This window comes from Solea senegalensis, linkage group LG20 (genome assembly GCF_019176455.1).
Source record: "Solea senegalensis isolate Sse05_10M linkage group LG20, IFAPA_SoseM_1, whole genome shotgun sequence".
Classification (NCBI taxonomy): Eukaryota; Metazoa; Chordata; class Actinopteri; order Pleuronectiformes; family Soleidae; genus Solea; species Solea senegalensis.
Genome location: NC_058039.1, coordinates 19,490,402 through 19,512,339, shown reverse-complemented (window position 1 = coordinate 19,512,339; position 21,938 = coordinate 19,490,402). Strand labels below are relative to the sequence as shown.

The window sequence follows — 21,938 nt, the reverse complement described above, 5'->3', positions numbered from 1 at the left end:
GTGTGTTTTTAGCAGATAAACAGCGGAATGTTGTACGCGACAGTGTCGAGGCACGTTGTGTTGCAGACGCTCGTCAAAGTCGCACAACTCCGACACGGCGGAACACAAATGCAGCAGCAGCAGCAGCAGCAGCAGACGGTGGTCAAAGAGACAAAAGGAGAGCGATGCCTCTCTCCCCCCTCACCGTGTTCCTCTTTTGCAGTGAATTATTCAGCTGTCTCCCCCAACTATTTAGGTCATCAATTAACCAGCGGGAGGTAAAAAGAAAAGGAGCCAGTTTTGTTCTACCACTCACCTATACCTCCCCTGCGTTTTTTTTGCAAAAGCGAGTGCTTATTAGGAAGCTTTGCCAATTCCTGGGTGAGGGATTTGGGAGGTGAGCTTTTGTGATTCGCTGCTAATGCAGTTACTGACTGCTGGGTTTTTATCCGGGCTCGACTGAACTGTACTGTACTGTACTGTAGGTTTCCACGGTGTTACACAAAGTCCAGTTTCTGCATGTGGTCGCAGTGGCCCTCGCTCGGCCCTCGCCCGGCCCTCGTGTCACAGTAAACGCCCCACTGTGCCAATTCAAACACCCAACAACCTTGCCAACATGTGAGAGCATTAGAGTGTGGCCTCCTGTCAAAGTTGTTGACTACATTGGCCAATCTGTCGATGATCCAACGTGCAGAGTGGAGGTGTGGGATTAAGAAGCAAGGGTTGAAATAGGATTGGGCTTGTACTTGCTTCTTATTGGCTAATATATTGGTAATGGAGTAAATACAAATAATCTTAGCGTTCGAACCCCGGGAAATGATGCACCATAGTGGTCATTTTGACCGCTCATACTTCATTTGTATATCATTTCAGAAATCAAAGTACAAAGTGAAAATAAATGGGTATGTAATAGTGAATAAAGGTGACGCTAAATATGAGGAAGGACAAGGTGAATTTAGAAAATTGAAATCACAGATGAAAGATCGTGTTCACACATTAACACAAGTGTCCTTTGTTTTATTATGTGTGCAGTTTTTTGTGGACTTGGCTTCATTCACGTTGACTGTGATTGATGAGTGTAGATGTTGAAAATGAGCAAAAGTAAAGGAACTTGCAGTAGTCTCGGTGACGCCTTCAAGGGGCGGGGTCAGAATTCAAAAATTATAATTATAATGCATACGGTCAAATTGACAAATCAATAGAATAATTACACATATATAGGAAAAGTCAGGGTCACCATGGTCTCGTATATGTTTAATTTCAACAAATTTATCACCCATGGTAATTCTAGTGTTAAGGAATATGTGTTATAAATGTGGAAAATATAACGCTGTCTAAACTACTACGACACTGATTAACTTCAAATATGCCGTACATCAAATCCCACAAACATGGCTGTTGCAGAGTAAAAAGCAGTTGAAAGTAATGCGAGCAGATAAAGCGTGGCCCGGCTCTGATGTTTGCAAGTTAACCAAGGGATGATGAAAGGAGACGGCAGAGCCGGAGTTTAACTGATGTCCTGCGCATCCATCATTTCCACCTGGGAAAAAAAGCCTTGATCATTGAGCTGTTCCCGTCTCTTGAACAATGATTTGCAAAGCCACATCACACAGCTGACATCTCCATGCCCGTGTTATTACACCTTTTGTGCACTCATTCCTTCTGACAGGCTTAGTTTGGGACGACGCCGGTTGTGTGACTCGCTCAGGGTTTTTTTTTTTTGTTCCCGGTGACGTTGGATAAAAATACCTGAAGGAGAAAAAGCTCAATCAAGAACAAAGTGCCCTTGTGTTGGTTTCAATATAAAACTGTAGGAGCACATTATCAACCGTGCATGGCATTGGCGTCGGGCGGCAAACACAAAAGGAGCAAATTTACAGGAACAAGGAAATGAGACAGACTGTGAAACAGAATGTAACGCAGACATAAATGGACTGTGTTTGCAGACTTGAGTTTGACTGGAATCAGGGAAACAATTAGAGTCTGTCTTGTTGAGCTAAAGCCAGAACAAATGCTTTTTATTTTCTTATCACAGCAGATGCAACAGCGACTGCGATGCACAGCTTGTAACACAGAAACGGAACGTGTTCTATCTAAATCCGTCCTGTAATAACTAATCTAACAGAGTTAGCCACCAAAAATACACTTTGAAATAAAGATTACTTCATTATTTCGGGAATTTAATTATGCTGGATTTTGTTGATGTAATTACTGACCTGTAGGTAATGTTTTAATTTAATTAAATGTCCTAAAAGTAAATTAAAAGTGCACTTAATGTAAGGAAGAATATGCTTTGTTCTCTGGCAGACAAACCTTTTTCTTTTCTTTTCTTTGTTGTTCATTTTTGCGGACATCCTTTTTCTCCTTCTACATAATGAAAAAATGAATTCACATAATATGTGCACACATCCAATAAATCCAGTCCAAAGTACTCGTCGTAGTAGTCGAGGTTGTAATAATGTCCCCAGTTTGGATCTGGTTACATCGTTGAAACTGTAGCAAGAGCAATAAAAAATGTAAAAACACATGAGGGGTTTGGGACGAGCTTAGAGTTTCCTCCTGCATTTATAATATTTATAAATGCAGCTGAAGAAACACAGGAAGTATTCGTCTTCATACGAAATCTATGCTAAAGAACGCTCTCAAGCTGCTGTGAAGTCGATATTTCTTACTCACTGATTTTTAATGCCCTCAATCGACAGTTACCATGTATGAAATATTCAAAGACACAATCTGTGGATTCAATTCAGAGATTGCTGATGTAGAGACGAGTAGGTATAAATCAAAAAACAAATACAGCAGCACGTGGCTTTGCAGTGGTTCAGAAATGCTAGTTTGACCAAAGTACGGTGGCCGACGGGGGTCAAACGAACTGCAACGACCCAACACACACACACGCAGGAGGAGAAACGAAGCTGCAGATTCACAAACACAAACAAACGCATGCATCCACAGAAATGTGCTGCAAAAACAAAACAACGCAAAACCAAAAACACACACAAATCCCAAAACACAAGCAAGATATAAAACACAAGCAGGAGAGAAAACACAAGCAAGATAGAAAACACAAGCAGAAGAGAAAACACAAGCAGGACAGAAAACACAAGCAGGAGAGAAAACACAAGCAGGACGAGAAAACACAAGCAGGACAGAAAAGGACAGAAAACACAAGCAGAAAAACACAAGCAAGATATAAAAACACAAGCAGGAGAGAAAAACACAAGCAAGGAAAACACAAGCAGAAGAAAACACAAGCAAGATAGAAAACACAAGCAGAAGAGAAAAACACAAGCAGGACAGAAAACACAAGCAGGAGAGAAAACACAAAGAAAACACAAGCAGGACAGAAAACACAGAAGAGAGAAAACACAAGCAGGAGAGAAAACACAAGCAAGATAGAAAACACAAGCAGAGAGAAACACAAGCAAGAGAGAAAACACAAGCAAGAGAGAAAACACAAGCAGGACAGAAAACACAAGCAAGATAGAAAACACAAGCAGGAGAGAAAACAAGCATATTCATTAACGGAAGTGCTCCAGGTCTGTGGGGGGCGCTGCCATTACGGTACTCGGCGACTACTTAATTCTTACTTTATTAAAAGACCTTTATTAAGAGGTTCCTGTAACCCCGCAGTTTTCATGCTCAGTGTTTAAATTCAGCAGTAGTTTGCTCTGGGCGTAGAAAAGTCTGCTTATAATACGATAATAATTTCAAATTAAAAGAGCGAATCCGGACTTTTAATTTGAATTTCTTTTCCTGCATGTTCTCTTTACGTGTTTACTTCGTGTTACTTCGGCTTCTACTACTCCAGTCCAAAACTTGCAGACGGAGCGGATTAATTACAGGCTTTAAAATGATTGGATGTGAATTGTGGTGTGATGAACTGGCAACCTCTCCTCTGTCGTGCAATAGGAGTTGGGATTGACTCCAATCTCCAGCCCCAGCAAGGATAACAAATGGTTGGATATTTATCTGTATTTCTTTGCCTTAACTGACTGTATTTCAGTGTCGTTACAACGTTTACAAACCTCGTTTGAAGAATGTAATAAAGTGCTCAGCATGTAACGCACACGTGTGTGTAAAGTCATGTGGAGGTGGATCACGTTCACATAAACAGATTTGCCCTGACAGCTTTGATAAGTAGAGCCACTAATACGCTGTTTAGAGCCCCAACAAGAGCCACCGAAGGAAGACAAATTCAATTTGTTCAGTGTGACAGGCAGCAGTGGCAAGAGTGATCACTTTGACTCCAATGGTTCTTGTTTTTTTTTCCCTCCTGAGCTGCGAGCGTCACCTTTTGGCTCCTGGCATTGAAGTGGCACAGCCATTTTCCAAAATAGACATTTTAGACGCATGTGCAGAGAGGTTAAATCCATCCTCGGCCAAACGCAGCTTTTCATCAAAAACCAAACGGGTAAAGGACGCGAGTTCCACGCTGCTGATTCTCTGTGATAGAGCTGTTCCTCACAGGTGATTCCTTTTCTTTTTTTTTAAACCGAGCACTGATGGATTTTTAGATGCTGAGATATTTGCGCAAGACTGATGATTTCATTGTGTCGCATCGGTGTCGTATTTCTGATCCTTGGAAACTACAGATGGAGAGCCATGTCCGTCTAATCCCTCATTTATTAAAGCGACACACATTTCAACCTTCAAATAATCTCTCCAAGATTATTTGGATTGCGCATTAATGCACAACAGGATGAATGGCATCTCCGTCAAAGCGATGTAACTTCTGTTTTCAACATAATACTTTAACCCAATCCAATCCCAGCCCCTTAAACGAGGGAGCAAACAAACTGAGGCAACACAAAAACAAACAAAGAGGGTTAAGGAGGCGGACACACAAGAAACTGGACAAGTGGAATATTGGAAGGAATATTGGTCCTGCTTTCACACGCTGGCTCCAACCTGGTCCTGTTAAGTGGTCTAAGCTGTCAGTGACCTGTGATGTCTGTTAGCTCACAGGACAGAAACTATGGTAGTAGTCTGAACAATGGTTATCAATAAATATCAAAATCCATTTTTCTCGTGGCTGGTCACAAATACAGAGTATGATTCTGTTTCTTAAGCGACGCTCGAATTGCCTCAATGAGAAAAAGCATATGAGGAAAATGTCTAATAGTGATTATTTTTGACAGATATTACAACCTGATTTGGAAAGTCCTTATTTTTGCCCCTCAAGTATGACACTAACATGTTCTGGTCATTCACTATATTCTAATGTAAGGATACTGTATGACACTAACATGTTCTGGTCATTCACTATATTCTGATGTAAGGATACTGTATGACACTAACATGTTCTGGTCATTCACTTACAGTATGAACTTGTGAATCTATTGACCATAAAGTCATTATACAGTTTATCCTAAAAAGAAGCCAGAGGAACTTTTATGTGGCCAGACTTTACTTACTTTCCCTCAGAGCTGCCGTGGTGTCATAATAATGAAACAATGAAATTATGAAACACTATATATTGAGTAAACACGATTCCCTTTTATTGCTTTTGGAAACAGAAGTTGTCATTTTTTCTCCCCCTGGTGCCAGAGAGTGTCACACAGGAAACTGGAGTCTTCTGGGAGACGTTTTTCTATCACGGGGACACAATGACAACGCAGAGCCAAAGACTTTGTCGTTTACAGTTGTGGAGAACACACTTCCTGCTCTGACGTTTAACATCACAGCAGCGACGTAAACGTCTGTAGAAAGCCTCTCCTGGCAGAGAGCAGTGCAGGCCATTAGTGAGGCATGACGAGTTCTACTGGTTTATTTCCAGTTCAGACTGTGGCTGCGAGCGGGTGATTTATTCTTCCGCTGTCGTTCCTGTCCTGCTGTCCTCAGCACAATCACGCTGCTGCTGCTGCTGCTGCTGCTGCTGCTGCTGCTGCTGCTGCTGACTCTCTGCAAACACGCACACACGCCTCTCGCCACTTCTCGCAGTAATACATTTAGGACATGATGAAAATATTTTGGATCGTACACCCACAAGTTAAGTGTGATTAATCATACAGACTTGTGTCCGCTGTCTTGCTAATCATCCGTTTCCTCTTCCTCATCATTCATCCCAACATTGCTTCTCTATTTTCCGTGTTTTATTCGTCTCTCTTTTTGTAGCACAGCAGGCAACAAGCTGTGATTAAACACATCAGCTTTTATTTTGGTGATTACAGGCAGCAGCAGCAGCAGCAGCAGCAGCAGCAGCAGCAGCACAATCCTCTCACAAAGCCTGCAGACATGAACAGTGAAAGGAGCCCCATGCAGACAGGTTTCCATGAGCCTCATAATCCCTCATGAAACCTAAAGCATTAGCAGAACCGCAGACAGATTCTGATGTTTGATAAACACCAGGGATTACCAGTTATGTGCTCAGTAAGACTCGTGTGTGTGTGTGTGTGTGTGTGTGTGTGTGTGTGTGTGTGTGTGTGTGTGTGTGTGCGTGTGCGTGCGTGTGCACACCTGTGTATGTGTGTAAATATCTGAGAGGAAGACTTCTGTCTATCTTCTATCTCTCTGACATTTGTGAGTCAAATCCTCAATAAGAACTTCAAAAGAGTTCTGATACCAATATCATGTGAGCTGAGTGTGTAATCATTTAGGACTGATTTAGAACCATCATGTCCACATTAGCCAGCTCTTATGTTGAGCTGCAGAGACTACAAACTCTCTCTTCTTCCTCTTTTTCACTTCTTTTATGCTCAAACACTGAAGAATTTAATACACACACGTGTCACAATTGGACTGTAAAATACCTGTTTTAACCACATGTAGGACAAATAATGAAGGTGTAGATCACATTTAAGCTCCAGGTCCTCCCAAATAGAAATGATGTTTCTATAACTCAAAGGGATAAAACTCCAGCTTCCTCCCACAGTTCATACACTGTTTATTTGTCTCTGTGTGTGTGTGTTTGTGTTTGTTTGTTTGTCTGTGTGTGTGTTTATTTGTCTGTGTGTGTTTGTTTATTTGTCTGTGTGTGTTTGTTTGTTTGTCTGTGTGTTTGTGTGTTTGTCTGTGTGTGTTTGTTTGTTTGTCTGTGTGTGTTTGTGTGTTTGTCTGTGTGTGTTTGTTTGTTTGACTGTGTGTTTTGTGTTTGTCTGTGTGTGTTTGTTTGTCCCTGTGTTTGTTTATTTGTCTCTGTGTGTTTGTTTGTTTGTCTGAGTGTGTTTGTTTGTTTGTCTCTGTGTGTATTAGTTTGTTTGTCTCTGTGTGTGTTGTTTTGTCTCTGTGTGTGTGTTTGTTTATTTGTCTCTGTGTGTTTGTTTGTTTGTCTGTGTGTGTGTTTGTCTGTTTGTCTGTGTGTGTTTGTGTTTGTTTGTCTCTGTGTGTTTGTTTGTCTGTCTGCGTGTGTGTCTGTGTGCGCCCGTCCGGAGGCGAGTGACCGGCCCAAGGTGTATGTTGCCTCTCGCCCCAGTGTCACCTGGGATTGGCTCCTCCCTCTTCACTGCACCACTCACGTGAGACCAATGCAAAGTCACTCAGATCAGGGTTTTAGTTTCTGCTCTGTTAGTTTTCCAGGAATTCAATGAAAACTTGTTCATTCTTATGTTTTGTGCAGGTTTCTCGTTACATGTTATTTAAGATTACTGTCTGTCCGTCCACATGGGCCGAAAACTCTGATTCAGATGCTCACAAGTACATTTTTAATTAAAATAATAAATAATAGAAAACTGCATGTGTTCATGTTTGGGATTTGCTTTTGCGGCGGGTGTAAGAGAAGGCTGTTAATCTTTTAAACCCGAGTTTACTCTCTGCTTGTTTTGAATTAAACAGACTCATCGACTGTGAGTGCATTTGTCACACGGCTGCTAACATGACTCCGTGGTGAGTCTTCAAAAGCAACAATTTAGTGTTAAAATAAATGCTGAGTGTGGACTAATATAAAATCTGGTATATTGCAGATTTTACCACCTAGAAACTGACTGAATTGTTTTTACAGTGCATGTCATTAAAAAGGATTCTAACAGCACGAGGGAAATAAACCCAGATTCACCTCTGAGGTGTTACTGCTTCCATGTTGGGGCTTTTTTTTCTTTCCTTTGTCGTTTCTCCGCTGCTCTTCTCAGTGCTTCAGTCGAGACTGAAAACCGGAGTGATGTCCTTGTAAAAGAGCGGCTCTCCCTCCCTCCCTCCCTCCCTCCCTCCCTCTCTCTCACTTTTACATCAGCCTTTGAGTCGTGCTCCCAGCGGGAGATCCCTGTCACGCAGAGAGCGTGTGGCGTCAGTAAACTGCTGTGTGTCGGCCGAGGCTCTGAGTGCTTTTAAAAGTGGCGACTGCTCACAGCGGCGGCTTCACGTGGAGGTCGCGGAGAAGCTGACGAGGACGACTCGCGCGACATTTTGTGCCACAGTTAGGATTCACTCTCGCCTTGAATGGTGTTAATTATTATGATAGACAGCAGGTCAGAGGGTCCAGTGGCTCAACGGGATAATACCACCTGAGATCACACAGCTCTGTTTTTCACACTGGTCACAAAATAATTTTTGGAATTTTTATTTTTTATTTTTTTTTCGGGTGAATGATTTGAGATCTTTTTTTAAATGAAATTTCATTTCAATATTTGCCGTGTAACAGATAATAATACAAAACCTTGATGCATCATCACAGAAACAAGAAAGTGGTTGGACAAACTGGAAAATGACTTAGCAACATAACAAACAAGCTGTTTTGGCAATTTGCTAATTTGATTTTAAATTCTGATTTGAACATGAGTCATCGTTTACCCCCTATTTTACGACGGAGAAATAAAAGTGGTGTTTCTAAACTTGGTAAACAGGTGATTCCACTGAAGCCTGTTTTAGCAATAATTGACTTTGTCTTTAATCTTCCTCTGCATTTAGCCCGTCCTCTACTAGGAACCTTCCTAGAAGGAAGGGGACTCGAACTGATTCCCTTTCCACCAGATGAATGTTATCAGTGAGGGAGGAGCTGTAACATTTTCAAAAAGCTTAAAAAAAAAGTTCCTTCCTCTGACAGGAAGTAGAATTTCTAGCCCAGTTCTGTCAGCCTGTTTACTGTCTTCCACATGTGTTACATCTATTAACATAAAGCATCAACAAAAACTGTCAAGTGGCTGTTGTGAGGAATTCAAATGGAAAGCAGAGCAACTGTAGTTGTCTTCATTATCTATAAATAACACACATCTACAATTGTGCGTCTGTGCTCATCACACTCGCACTGAAGTCTCTGGTGGTGGCGGTGCATGTACCACATGTACTACAACACTTACTTTAGGAAACTGCTTGACTGGTATTAAAACTTTCTGGCCCAGTTTCATGTTCTTGTTGATGACGACGTCGATGAACTTCTCCTCCTCTTTGTCGTCGTCTTTCTGGACTTTTTCGATCTCTGCAACGAAAAGAGGGAAAGAAGGAGAAGAAGAAGAGTCAATTACACTTGACTCGAGTTGACGTTTGCGGGTTAGTGAACACACGAGGCATCGGTGGATGTGCTGTGATTGTTTTACAAAGTCATAATAGTGGTTTCTCTGTTTTTAAAGCCACTATCTGTCATTTCGAGCTCATTATTTAGTGTACAAATATAATATAAGCAGTGGAAGCGCCTTGCATTCACTTGGTTTGTTTTTCGGAGTCATTTCTTCTTTTCTGAGTTTAAAGAGAACAATTATTGAGAGCTCGATTTAACAGTAACGACATGGACGACTTGTTTGGTTGAATCAAGTTTGACTTTGATCTGTCTTTAAGTCACATACACAGTATCACCTTTGGTTTGTCGACTTTACGCAGGCACCTGAGGACTTTGCAGCATGTATGTGTGGGCGGAGTCACCATCGGTCCATGGGAGTCACTTGCAGGTTAGAGGACCTCGCACGATTTTTTTTTGTTTGTTTTTTCCAAAATGTATGCAATGTGCCTCTGTACTATGTACTTTGGAGCAAAGAAACCAGAAAATATTCACATTTACAAAGCTGGAAAATCAGAAAACGTCACTTTAATTCCTTAAAAACACTTAAACCGATGAATAGATGATCAAAATAGTTTCATTTAGTAATGGATTAATAATCGAGTCATTGTTTCAGCACTAATAAGCACAGCTAAAGCAATTAGTCAACTCACACATGCATGAACTGTACATATATTAGTTACTATTTTGATAATTGATAAATTAAAATAGGTTTCATTTTCTCAAATTCAGGTATCTTTTTTTACTGTTTTCTATGTTTATGGGCCAAAAAAAGCAAATAAACTTAAGAGAAACTGAGAAAGTAATCAACCGATTCATTGATTACCGTTTACAACGGTCGTAATCATCCTCGTCTGTGGCTGAAAATCCACATCAAGCTTGTTTTCACTTCATTCCAGACCAGGTGTAAAGTGTAGTGGTTGAACAGCTGTTGTCTGTTTGGGACTGAAGAATATTGAGTGAACTCTGCGTTCTTTGGTGACACTGATCTCACCGACTCACTGATTCTCAGTCATCTCGATATACTTGATTTACTGGACGCGCCACGTGCTGGAGTTCCTCTCAGAAACGATGGTCGGGGACGCTCAACGCTCGCACCTCCAGGCAACAAGCAAAAAATACTGGCTGCGACTCACGCGAGTCTTTCTTTTGGAGAGAGGTGTGGACTTTGATGTATTCGGAGATTTAACCTTGAACATTTAATCAGACGGATAACATCTGTGTTTCAGTGCCAGGGAAAAGGTGTGTTGTTGTTTTCTGTGCGGCGAGAGGGCAGCGAGGCTACGACAAAGACTCAAGGCTGTGAAGTGAAAAGTCAACTCCATGACAGATTTATTTCTCCTACGCAAAATGGTTTTAAATGGAAAAAAAGAATTAAATAGAGAGCAATCATGATGCTGTTTCTGTTCAAACACCACATCTTATATACACTTTTTCTTTTATTTCACTTACGCTTTTCGATAGGAAACTGAGCTGAACACGTTTGGCGCCGTAAACGCACAGCAGCATTACATTTGCAGAATGGAATTAAAACCCTGATATGAGTCGCAACGAGGATAAAAAAGAAGCATCATGAGATGGAGACGTATCTCGGGAGGGCACGCGTTCAGAGAAAAGACGGCATTAATATTAATGCATCGCCTAGCAACATGCCGAGACTCTGGACGACGTTCCTCCTTCTCGCCCTCGTCAAAAACACTCTCACTCTGATTTTATGTTAGGAGACGATGACAGACGACTACAAACCCCTGCTTTTGTTTTGAAGGAGAAACACATTTGACATTTTAGGAACTCTGCGATCAGTCAGCAGGTGTAATAATCTGTGAATGTGGCACGACAGAATCAGCTCGTGTGATTTTCCCTAAGCACAGTTAGAAGCGCCTTGGAGTCATTATCAAGGTTTCAAAAAGAAAGAGATATGAGCCTTCTTCACATCACTGACGTGTGCTCGCTGTGGAGAGTTCCCTCGAGTTCAGGTGTCTTTGACGATGATCAGCAACGTTTGGTCTTAAGTAATGGACACTTTTTGTGTCTGAGTCCTTTACAGGACGCTGTAAAGGAAATACTTGGAAATGAAACAATTTGAAGGATATAGAAGATTTCCATGTAGAAAATGAAAAGAGCATTTATGAGAATATACAAGAAAAACACAACGTGAAAGGACCATTTTAGAGCGGTGTTTCCCAATCATCCTGGTCCTTGAGGACCGGGGTCCGTCCTGTCCTCATGTTTTAAATTACATTTAAGCATTTAGCAGACGCTTTTATCCAAAGCAACTTACAAAAGAGGAATAAGTAGTGTTGGAAAGAACTCCATTAGATAGGAACAGTGGACTGAGGGTTAGAGTGCCGACGTGGATCCAAGTGCAGAAGGAGATATTAGGGAAAGTGCTAGGACAGAAGATGGTTCTTCAAGAGCTTCATGAAGATAGACAGTTAGCTGACTCTGATGAAAAGAGTGGATTGTAATGTGGAGGGTGTGGGCACCACCAGACGACAGTCCTTTGATGAACGGAGCAGTTGAGGGGTAACATAAGCCTTTAGGAGGTGGGGGCAGACCCATGAAGCACTATGTAGGCGAGCAGTTTTAGATGTTTCCCTGCTCCATCACACCTGATTGATTTCATCACCTTAACATAATTAGTTTCTGAGATATAACCATAGATGCAGGAGAAGACTGAGCCGTATGATCGTACCTTTTTGCCTTTCGGAACAGCTTTGGAACTGTTTTAGATGAAGTCTGCAGAAGTTGCCAAATATAGTAACTTTTCCACCACTGCACATACTGTTTGCCTCCAATACAATAATTTACTGGGCATTTCAAAAACTCCTGCACTTTTAGTGGCAGACGTCTCTCTTTGTCACATAGGTTGTATGGATCATATCGGATTTTGCCTTTTTTTTTTTTTCATTATCTGATCAGACACAGATACTAAGTAGATATAAATGACTTAAACCCACTTTAAGTAAGGCACCTGAAATGCTTGTCATTAGAGCTGACACATAAGCTGGAGACTGCGGGGGGAGTGGAATGTCTCGAAAGTATAAGAATAATGTGATATACGGCTCAGTAAAATCCTGCTTCCTGCTGCTGTGTGTGTGTGTGTGAATGAACGAACAAGGACGGTGGTGAAGCGTCTGAGGTCGCTTTAGGGCTGTATTGTGTTGTGTTGTGTTGTGTTGTGTTGTGTGTGCATATGATTCAAGATAAGTTGTTGAATTCTATCTTTCTATCAACTGTCACAAACATATCCTGACTCCCAATCATGTACCTCACCTTTCACCCTGTGCCACCGCCCTTTGTGACCCTCATGTGGAGGATGAAGCGCTAGAAGATGGCTATCATTAACCATAGTGTATTGGATGACAAAGACCTCTGCATGGGTATTTTGTTTGTTTTGATTTTTTCATATAAGCAACAAACGAGCTTTGCTGAACAAACCCAGGCCTTAAACAGTGGCTGCAGCTTTAAAATCCTGCTCTCCATCATGTTCAAACACAAAGTGATAAGAAGTAAGTCAGCTGTGAGTTAATGCACAAACATAACCGCGGTATTGATCCGATCATTCTCTCTCTGGAGCTGCAGATCTCAAGTCTTCCTTTAATATCAGTGAACCTGAACCATATAAAAAGTGTTTGGACGAAGAGTAATTGCTCCATATTTATCTCTTAACTTTATTTTATTCATCCTAATTTCCATTTTAACACAACTGATTACCAGTGATATCAAAGTGTTGCTGTGTTTCTGTGATTTAACTGTGAAAAATAGCACTGACTGGGTCAGCAGCTCTCTAATAAGGCAGCCTAAGCAGTGGCTCTTTGGTAAACAATAATGTGTGAGCCAAAGGTTTACAGCTAAAAGCAAATATACATATATATATATATATATTATATAACAACTTTCTGTTGCTTTGGCTGTTCCAGGTTATTCTCAAATCTGTGTTAATCTCCAACTTCCAGTTAACTCAGCACAGACTTTGATTTGTAGAGTTTATGACACCGTTTTATGGCGTGAATAGCCGGTGAAGTTGGCACAGGAAATGAACGAGGGAAGCCATGCTGGATTCTGAATTTAAAGTTGCATTTCATTCCATTTTATATTTGACTTCAGAACCCAAATCAATTTTCTTCTTATTTTTCCTTTTTTGAAGCCTTTCCAATGCCCCAAAAACTCACCACATCAGACCTGGTGAAAATTTACATCTGAACAAGGTTTGGGGAATGTATGTCGAAAATTGGATGTGGGAGGGGCCAATAAGTGCGCCACCCCCCTGTCCAAATTCACCCTGAACAGTACAAATACAGTACAGTACGTTTTTGGCAAATTTGCACCAATGGTATTTGAACAAAACTTGTTCTACTTATTCTTTTTATTTTTCCTCGAAATAAAACACGATCTTTTTCCAAAGCGTGGAAAACTGGAAATGGGAGGGGCTTACGAAAATGAAAATCAGGTGACTTTTTGCCGCGTTCCATGTACATGAACGAAAGTTGGTACACGTGTCAATCATGTCAGGACGGGGGAGGCCGTCTTCTCGGACTGAACGGACATTTTTTTGGCGATTGGGGCAAATTGATTTCGCACCGACGATATTTCAACGAATATTTGTTTGTCTTGTTTTCTTTCGATGTTCTTGTCCTCACTAATGGAAGGACTGGGTTTCATCCCTCGCCCCTCATGTCTACATGCCAATGTAGGGTGCACAATATTGGACTTTTTGCCAATGTCCAATAGGCCGATATATCGGGAGTGCTTTGGCTGATAACCCATAGATGTAGAGGCAGCAGCTTATTCAGCCTACTGTTGTAGTCATCACTCATATCGGCAGATACATTTTAAAGCCAATATCTGCCGATACCCATATTGTGCCGATTGGCTTTGACTTTGTGCCGAAAGTCCCTGGTCATATGGATAAAACTGTGCCAAATCATGTGGAGCGAAAAAATCCACTGGAGCGACGACTCTTATGGGAGCAGTCAAAGAAAAAAATGAAATGTAACAATTGTCTCATTTATCGTCCTTTTAAGGCTATTTTTGGACATTTGCTTTTAGTCGACGACAGGGAATTACATGCACATCACGTCATTCTTCCAAAGGCGTACAGTAAGGTGCTGGTCGTCATCCGCTGTGGCGTGTAGTTGGTGTGTGGGCTCGTTTGCTTTTTATCAATCGTGAGAAAGAAATATCTGAACCCAGGGGGCGTCAACGCACGTGCGTGATGTTGAACCTTCGACTTTTTTTGTTAAATATTGAAAAATATGAGAAATGAAAGGTTATTATTACATGAACTGCTCCTCATCTCAACACTTTAGAGACTGTGTGCACAAAGAACTTTGCTCTGTGTGTGTGTCTGTGTGTGTAAATAATTGAACTGAAAAAATTGGAAGACTTTTTTGACTTTCTCTGCTCTGCTTCACCGAGTGTCTCTGGGAACAGAAACTACAGTAGCTGGTGTGTAATCAGCGGCTTCCCGTCACTTCCTTTGTGCAGCTGATGCCGTACACCGAATCCACAATTACTCTGTTGTTTTGCGATTAGGACGTCAAATGAAGGAAACGTCGTTATTCGCATTTTCTCAGTATCTATTATTAGCCACAATAAGCAGCCGGCCAAAGCTCAAAAATAATTGATGATATTTGAAGTTTTGGGCATTACAAAACTCTTACATTTTGTATAAATGACAGTGGAAGCATTCATTCTCAGTCATTTATAATTCATTTATAATGATATCATTTTTCATCCGTCTGGTAGAGTTCTTTCAAATTGACCCTTCTTTTATCTTTAACCCTTTAAAACTGAGAGTATCGCGGACGACACGACTCACTTTTGAATCATTAAGCAACGTTTTGTGCTCACGGGGAAAATTCCGACGCTTTGTGAAAGCTGAGAAGTTTCACGTCGAAGCCAACGTGTTGTGGTTATTACGGTAATTTCACTCGTGCCGTTTGCAGGAAGCCTGTTTTTGCACACTGACAGACTCAAAACATGTTATTATGAATATGTTTTTGTTTTTCTTCATTTAAAATTGTTAAAACATTAGTTTAACATGCTGTACATGGTAAATAACTGCCAGATATTGGACGCAAAAAGCACTGAGTTACAGTTTTATGTCACCTAACATTTCACGTGTGCTTCCACTGTGACCGCACACATTTAGCTCGGACCACGGTGTCCGAGTCTGTGACCCCTTGTTTTTATTGGGACCCTTATTTTTTTTAGCTCATGATGAACTGAATAAATAAAACAAATAAACACACCTCAACCCGCTCCTGTGCTGAAATGTCAATTTCACTCCTCCTGGCTCCTCCATTGCATTTACAAGGTCAGGGTGGCAGCAGGAATTCGTCTCGCCCCCCTAATCTAGAGATTACATTCTCAGCGGCTGGGGCGAAACCCTCCCTTCCTCCCTCCTCCGTCTTCCCTCTCTGCCTCTCTCTGACTCTCTCTCCCTGCAACCCTGCCAGCCTGGCTCTCCACTGCGAGGTAACGAGCCAAGACCTGCTTACAGTGTAGTGATAATGTCCGCGGATTAAGACCGAGAGCCCCTCGAGTGGTGCCTCTTTCATTTCGGTATCCAGCCTGTGAAGCATCATAAATACAGCCGGAGAGAGAGAGCCGGGGACTCCGCTCTGTGGATCTCTGTGGATCTCTGTGGAAGTCGGCTCCTTCTTTATAGACGTGTATGGCACCATATGATTTTTAATCCATCGATCTCAGCGGTAACGGCGGCGGCGGCGTCTCTACTGCAAACATCACGGCATGTTCAGGGGATTCTCTTGTCGCCCTCGGGCTGAGTTACACATTTAAAACGCTTGTGTAAGAACATTAAAGTTCCCTGAAGATCGCTGTGGGTGTCGGGGTTGTTCAAAGTGCACAAGCTTGTTTTTTAAGGCCCTTTAAATGTTCTCGTACTCACTTCCGAGATAAAAGAATGGCTACAGGCTTTTTTCATACACCTGTGACTGATGGTGGAGATGGTTTGAGGCTGCACTTTTCTTTTCTTTTTCATTGACAACCGCTCATTTAAAGACTGGTTCACGAGGAGATTATCGAAGCTGGCAGATGGTTGAGCTCTGTAAATGTGCCTTCATCTGTGACACACGGAGCTGCAATAAACAGGGATGAAACATCAAGGGTGCATGTCATCTCCAAGTATACTGACGCTTTGTTTGCACTCTGTCGAGCTGAGGTCACATGCACTATGGTTGTGAGTAAACATGAGTCAGCAGGATTTAAACCTGCAGTAACCTTTGGTGATCATTGTCCTTCCTCGTGCAATATGAGAACTCATACCGATATCGATATTTTAAGGACTGCACATCATGATGGGGCCCTCGCCTCCCCACCCAAGTCAGGGCTGAGGCAGTTCCCTCACCTCACTTTTGAATCTGCAAAACCTTCCGATGACTTTTCAACTTTGATGCGTCTTGCTCGTTTACATAGGGTGCAAATAGCCAAAATGGACGCCAAAAGTGTAAATGGCCGACTTCCCGTTGAGTTAAGGCCATGGTTGTGGTCGAGTTTTTTGTTCGTCTCGATCTATAACATCTTTCCACCAAGTTTCGGGACATATCGTGGAACTAAATGTTGCCTCTCCTTTCACCTTAGGGGAGCGCTATAGAGCTCTTGAGCAATGCACAGGTCCAGGAACTATGCCAATATCGCATTTTGGCCAGACCTGACCTCCATGCAAATTTCAAGAGTTTTTTATGCACGTTATGACCGCAAAGACACGGATATAACAATAATCTGAAGGATAACGCGGTTCCTCGCACAAATTTGTGCCCGGAGCCGTTTGGTCACTACTTCATGTCTCCTCGCGCTAGCACTGGGAAACTTTGGTGGAAGTTGTAGAAGACGGGAGTTTAGAGCGGGAGAGGAAGCTACGTTAAGAGAAGCTCCATCCACATTCATTACACAGACTTTATGACCTTTTTTCTCTATGTGGTGAATACAAATGTAAACGTAACTTTGTCTTTGTTTTCTACACTTATACACAGATATCGTGATGTATCGCTGCAATACATCGATTATCACAGTGTATCGTGATATTATTGGTATCGTGGACCATGTATCCTAACGTTTTTTTTGAGTAGTAGAATTCACTTCTTTTTAAAGGGTCACACCCCCAATCCTCTTTACAGCTGTCATTGACATAAAGGACTTCCTGTGTGCAGCATGTTGGCGATGTTGATGTAAACATAGAGAAAGTTGTTGGTCGCTGCAACCATTGATTTATATGATTAGATTTCAAAATCATCCTCAGATAACTTTTCCCTTTCCTGCCGGTCTTGTTACAGAATTCAGCACATCCTGTAGTTCAAGGCTATTGTTCAAGGCTGTTGTTGCTTTTTAATCCTCCTCACCATCCATCCAAATACCAAGTGTCGTTGCTGCACTGCAGAAAAAAAGATTTTCAAGAAAGTAAAATAAGCCTCATTTGCAGGAAATTGTCCTTGCCTAACAAAGAACGAAACAATCTTGGCAAGCAAGTTTCCACACCAGCAAAATAATCTCATTAATCTCAAAAAGTAAGATATTACAGCTGACTTTAAATAAGCCATTAACGAGCTAAAACAATGGTGTAACAGAAGTAAAGTCACAGATTGGTGTCAAATATAAGAAATTCTATGGTTTGAATTCTAATTAAATGGTAAATTCTAAGGTTTTAAGGAACATTACAGTCTAAAAGTGGCTGCACTTACACGATAATTAAAATATTCCAGCAAAGCAGAAGTTGATAACCCCGCTGTTTTTTCAGTGTGTAACCACTCGTACAAATGAAGTCTTATTTCATCCTGAGTTACGTGTTTTGGTTGCAATGCTTCTGCATATGAATGAATGAATGGATGTTATAATTATGAGTGAAAACAAACAAACACACAAGATAAAACAAATCAAACCAGCCTTTAGTTGAATAACGACACCTCACATTTCAAATGACCTGAACAACACTGAAACAAACGTCTTTACATCATTTGTTGCTTTCTGGCGTTACGCGCCATCACATGACGCCACGCCACGTCACCCAAGTCCACGGCAATATAAAGGGAGCATGGTCACTAGGCAACCATATCTACAACACAGCCGTGAGAGCCTTAAACACACCCCTCATAAATAGAGCTGCAACTAACCATTATTTTCATAATCCATGACTCTATTGATGCTTTTCTCGATTAATCGCTCGGTCCATAAAATGTCAGAAAACGTTGATGATGATGACGTTTTTAAAATGGCTTGTTCTTGTCCTCAAACCAAAAGGATTCCGTTTTTAATGATTTCTTTATGTGGAGCAAAGAAATGAAGAAATGATTCACATTTAAGAAGCTGAAACTCTGCTTATACACTTGCAAATTTTAATCTGGATTTAATATTTTGTTTGTTCTCTGTCTTTTAACTGAGGTGTGTATGATACATAATTATCAGTTAAGTTCTGCAGCACACGTCTCAACCCAAATGTCGTACACCAGTGTAGGAATATATTCTTGGGATGATTTAAAACCAGAAATAATAAGTTGAGGAGACTACAGTGTCATTATGGGGTTGTTTTACACCATCACGCCATTAACTGTCCTCTGCTCAGATTACAACTTAAATGAATCACAGTCAACCTGCGACCCGTGTGCACTTTCACTGCGTCACGCCAGAAGCATCAAAGCCTCAGCGGACAGGGAGGAACAGTAGAGAAATCCCTTTAAATATGAATTCATTAGTCATAAATCATGTGTGAGGTCACAGCCCGAGCTCCACTCTGAAAACCCTTTAGTTTCTTCAGGGTGACTCGACGTGAGAGGACCACAGCGAGGCCGCTGCATCCCACGATTAGCATAAGCTGATGTTCAGCGTGTCCACGTCCTGTCGCCTAATGAAGTTTCCCATAAAACTGTCATTAGGCAGTGGAGGGGGCCTGAAAATGAAAACTGTGCCTGCTTAATGTACGTCGTTATCTGAGGGCCTGTTCCCGGGCCCACCTTCATTTTCATTTCAATGACTCTTCACGTGTCTGTTCAGACTTACAGATAAATGCTCAGAAGCATCGGCGGTGCTTTTCTGCGCCTGCCCCCGCTGTGATGAGGGCTCCCGCTGAAGCGGAGCGGCGGCGGAGAGCATTAAAGAGGCATTAAAGGCAGCACAAGTGGTGTGAATGATGAATTATGTGAAATTATTCTCCTCAAACATTTCCATTTGAAGCTAACGCTCCGCCCGTCAGCACAGCTCGTCCTCTAATCACAACAAGCTCGGTCAACCTCGGTTCCTGACTGGGTCAAATCAATTACTTTGCCATTTGTCGTCTCTTTACGCTGGAGAGCTTCAAACAATTCAAGATGAAAAAGAATCAATTCTGCAAATGAAATGACATCGGCCGAAATAACATTCAGAGACGTGAGTTCTGGATCAGCTCCACAAACACATCCTCTCTTCTCTTATATTTACATGGATTATCTGACAGGTTTTTGTATTTGGGATTAATCGTCTGCCCGTGCTGAGACTGCTCAGACTCTGTTTAAAGTTTCTTTATTGTGTTTTCTTGGGCAAACAGAAGTCGATCCACGTTACAATCCACGTTAGGATCGGTGTTAGGATCCGTGTTAGGATCGGTGTTAGGATCCGCTTTAGGATCCACGTTAGGACCCAAGATAGGATCCACGTTAGGATCAGCGTTAGAATCCACGCAGGATCCTGATCGCGCGCGATCTGGCGCGAGGATCAACGCTAGGATCGGCGTTAGGGTCACGCGATCCACGTAGGATCTGCGCAGGATCGCATTAGGTCCACGGATCAGTGTTAGGATCCGCGTTAGGATCGGTGTTAGGATCCACTTTAGGATCCACGTTAGGACCAAGGATATCGCAGATCCCGATCTGGATCTGCGCTAGGATTAGGATCAGCGCCGGATCCACGGTAGGATCGGTGTCAGGATCCACGTTAGGCTCGGCATCAGGATCGTGTCAGGATCCACGTTAGGATCAACGCCAGGGCAGGATCCGCCAGGATCCGCTAGGATCTGTGTTAGGATCAGCGTTAGGATCGGCGTCAGGATCCATGGTAGGATCGCCAGGATGGTGATCGTGTTAGGATCCACGTTAGGATCGGCGTCAGGATCCACGTTAGGATCGGCGTCGGGATCCACGTTAGGATGGCAGACACTTTCATATGAATGTTGTTCTTTGTTTACTGATGAAAACACGAGTCACTCACATCACAGAGCAGATTCACTGTGTCATGCTGAGAAAAAGAATTCCAGTAACTGTAACACAGTTTAACACAGTTTCCTCAGCGTGAGTCTGTGAAAACGGTTCATTAAATATCCTCATTGTCTCTAAAGGGAGGAAAATCTGGACTGATGTGAGTGTTTACCACTGAACGTGTCATCACAAGTGATTTTAGTCAGTTTGTCACTTTCCACCGACTCTGTTTGCGTTGCACAGCAGCTCCGTCGTCGTTACGTCGATGTGAGAGTGTTCTATTTTTGCCAGATTATGTGAACACATTGGGGATTATGTCTCTATATCTGGAAAACGTCTTGGGATCGCGTGGACCTGTGACCCCGGACTATGGAACTAGATTTGTGTCAATATTTTTAAGAAGCAAAAAAAGTTAGTGATTTAATCATTCAAAAATATTGTATTTTATTGTTTGAAAATACATGTATTCTTTGAGCCGTGTTTTTTTTTTTTGTAATCTGACAAAACATTATTCACATAATATTTACAATTATTTTGTCGGATGTCGACGGAGAAAACTTCTGAAAAAATCTCTGACTAATCTGACTTTTTTTTCGGAATTCTGACTTTAATCTGACTTTTTTTCTCAGAACTCTGACTTTAAAATGACTTTTTTCTCAGAATTCTGACTTTAAGATGACTTTTTTTCTCAGAACTCTGACTTTAAGATGACTTTTTTCTCAGAATTCTGACTTTAATCTGACTTTTTTCTCAGAACTCTGACTTTAAAATGACTTTTTCAAATTCCATCTTGACTTTTTCTCATAATTAACTTGTTGACTCTTCTTTATAATTCAGATTTTAATCTGCTTTTTCTCAGGCAAAAACTGTGCAAGAACTCTGACTTTAAGATGACTTTTCTCAGAACTCACTTTAATCTTATTTTTTCTCAGAGACTGACTTTAATCTGATTTTTTCTCAAGTACTGACTTTAAGTACCTTTTCTCTGGATTCTGACTGTAATCCTTTTTTTTCAAACCTGATTCAAAATTCGACTTTAATCTGACTTTTCTTCTCAGATGACTTTTTTCTCTGACTTTAAGATGACTTTTCTCTCAGAATTTTTAATCTGACTTTTTTCTCAGAACTCTGACTTTAAAATGACTTTTTCTCATAATTCAGACTTTAATCTGACTTTTTTCTCATAATTCGGACTTTAATCTGACTTTTTTCTCATAATTCAGATTTTAATCTGACTTTTTTCTCAGGCAAAGAACTGTGCAAAGAACTCTGACTTTAAGATGACTTTTTCTCATAATTCAGACTTTAATCTTACTTTTTTCTCATAATTCTGACTTTAATCTGATTTT

At 41.4% G+C, this 21,938-nt stretch overlaps 1 protein-coding gene across 2 annotated transcripts in view; it reads right to left on the bottom strand.

Annotated features, from left to right (window-relative positions):
• khdrbs3 (KH domain containing, RNA binding, signal transduction associated 3) overlaps positions 1-21,938 on the bottom strand; it is a 105,128-nt gene that overhangs the window by 48,157 nt on the left and 35,033 nt on the right. For both annotated transcript variants that reach the window (XR_006362446.1, XM_044052744.1), the window contains exon 2: positions 9,210-9,328. Coding sequence is in view for 1 of the 2 variants with exons in the window: in XM_044052744.1 (XP_043908679.1) it covers positions 9,210-9,328 (119 nt within the window). In the remaining variant the exon portion in view is untranslated. The remainder of the gene's footprint in view (positions 1-9,209; positions 9,329-21,938) is intronic.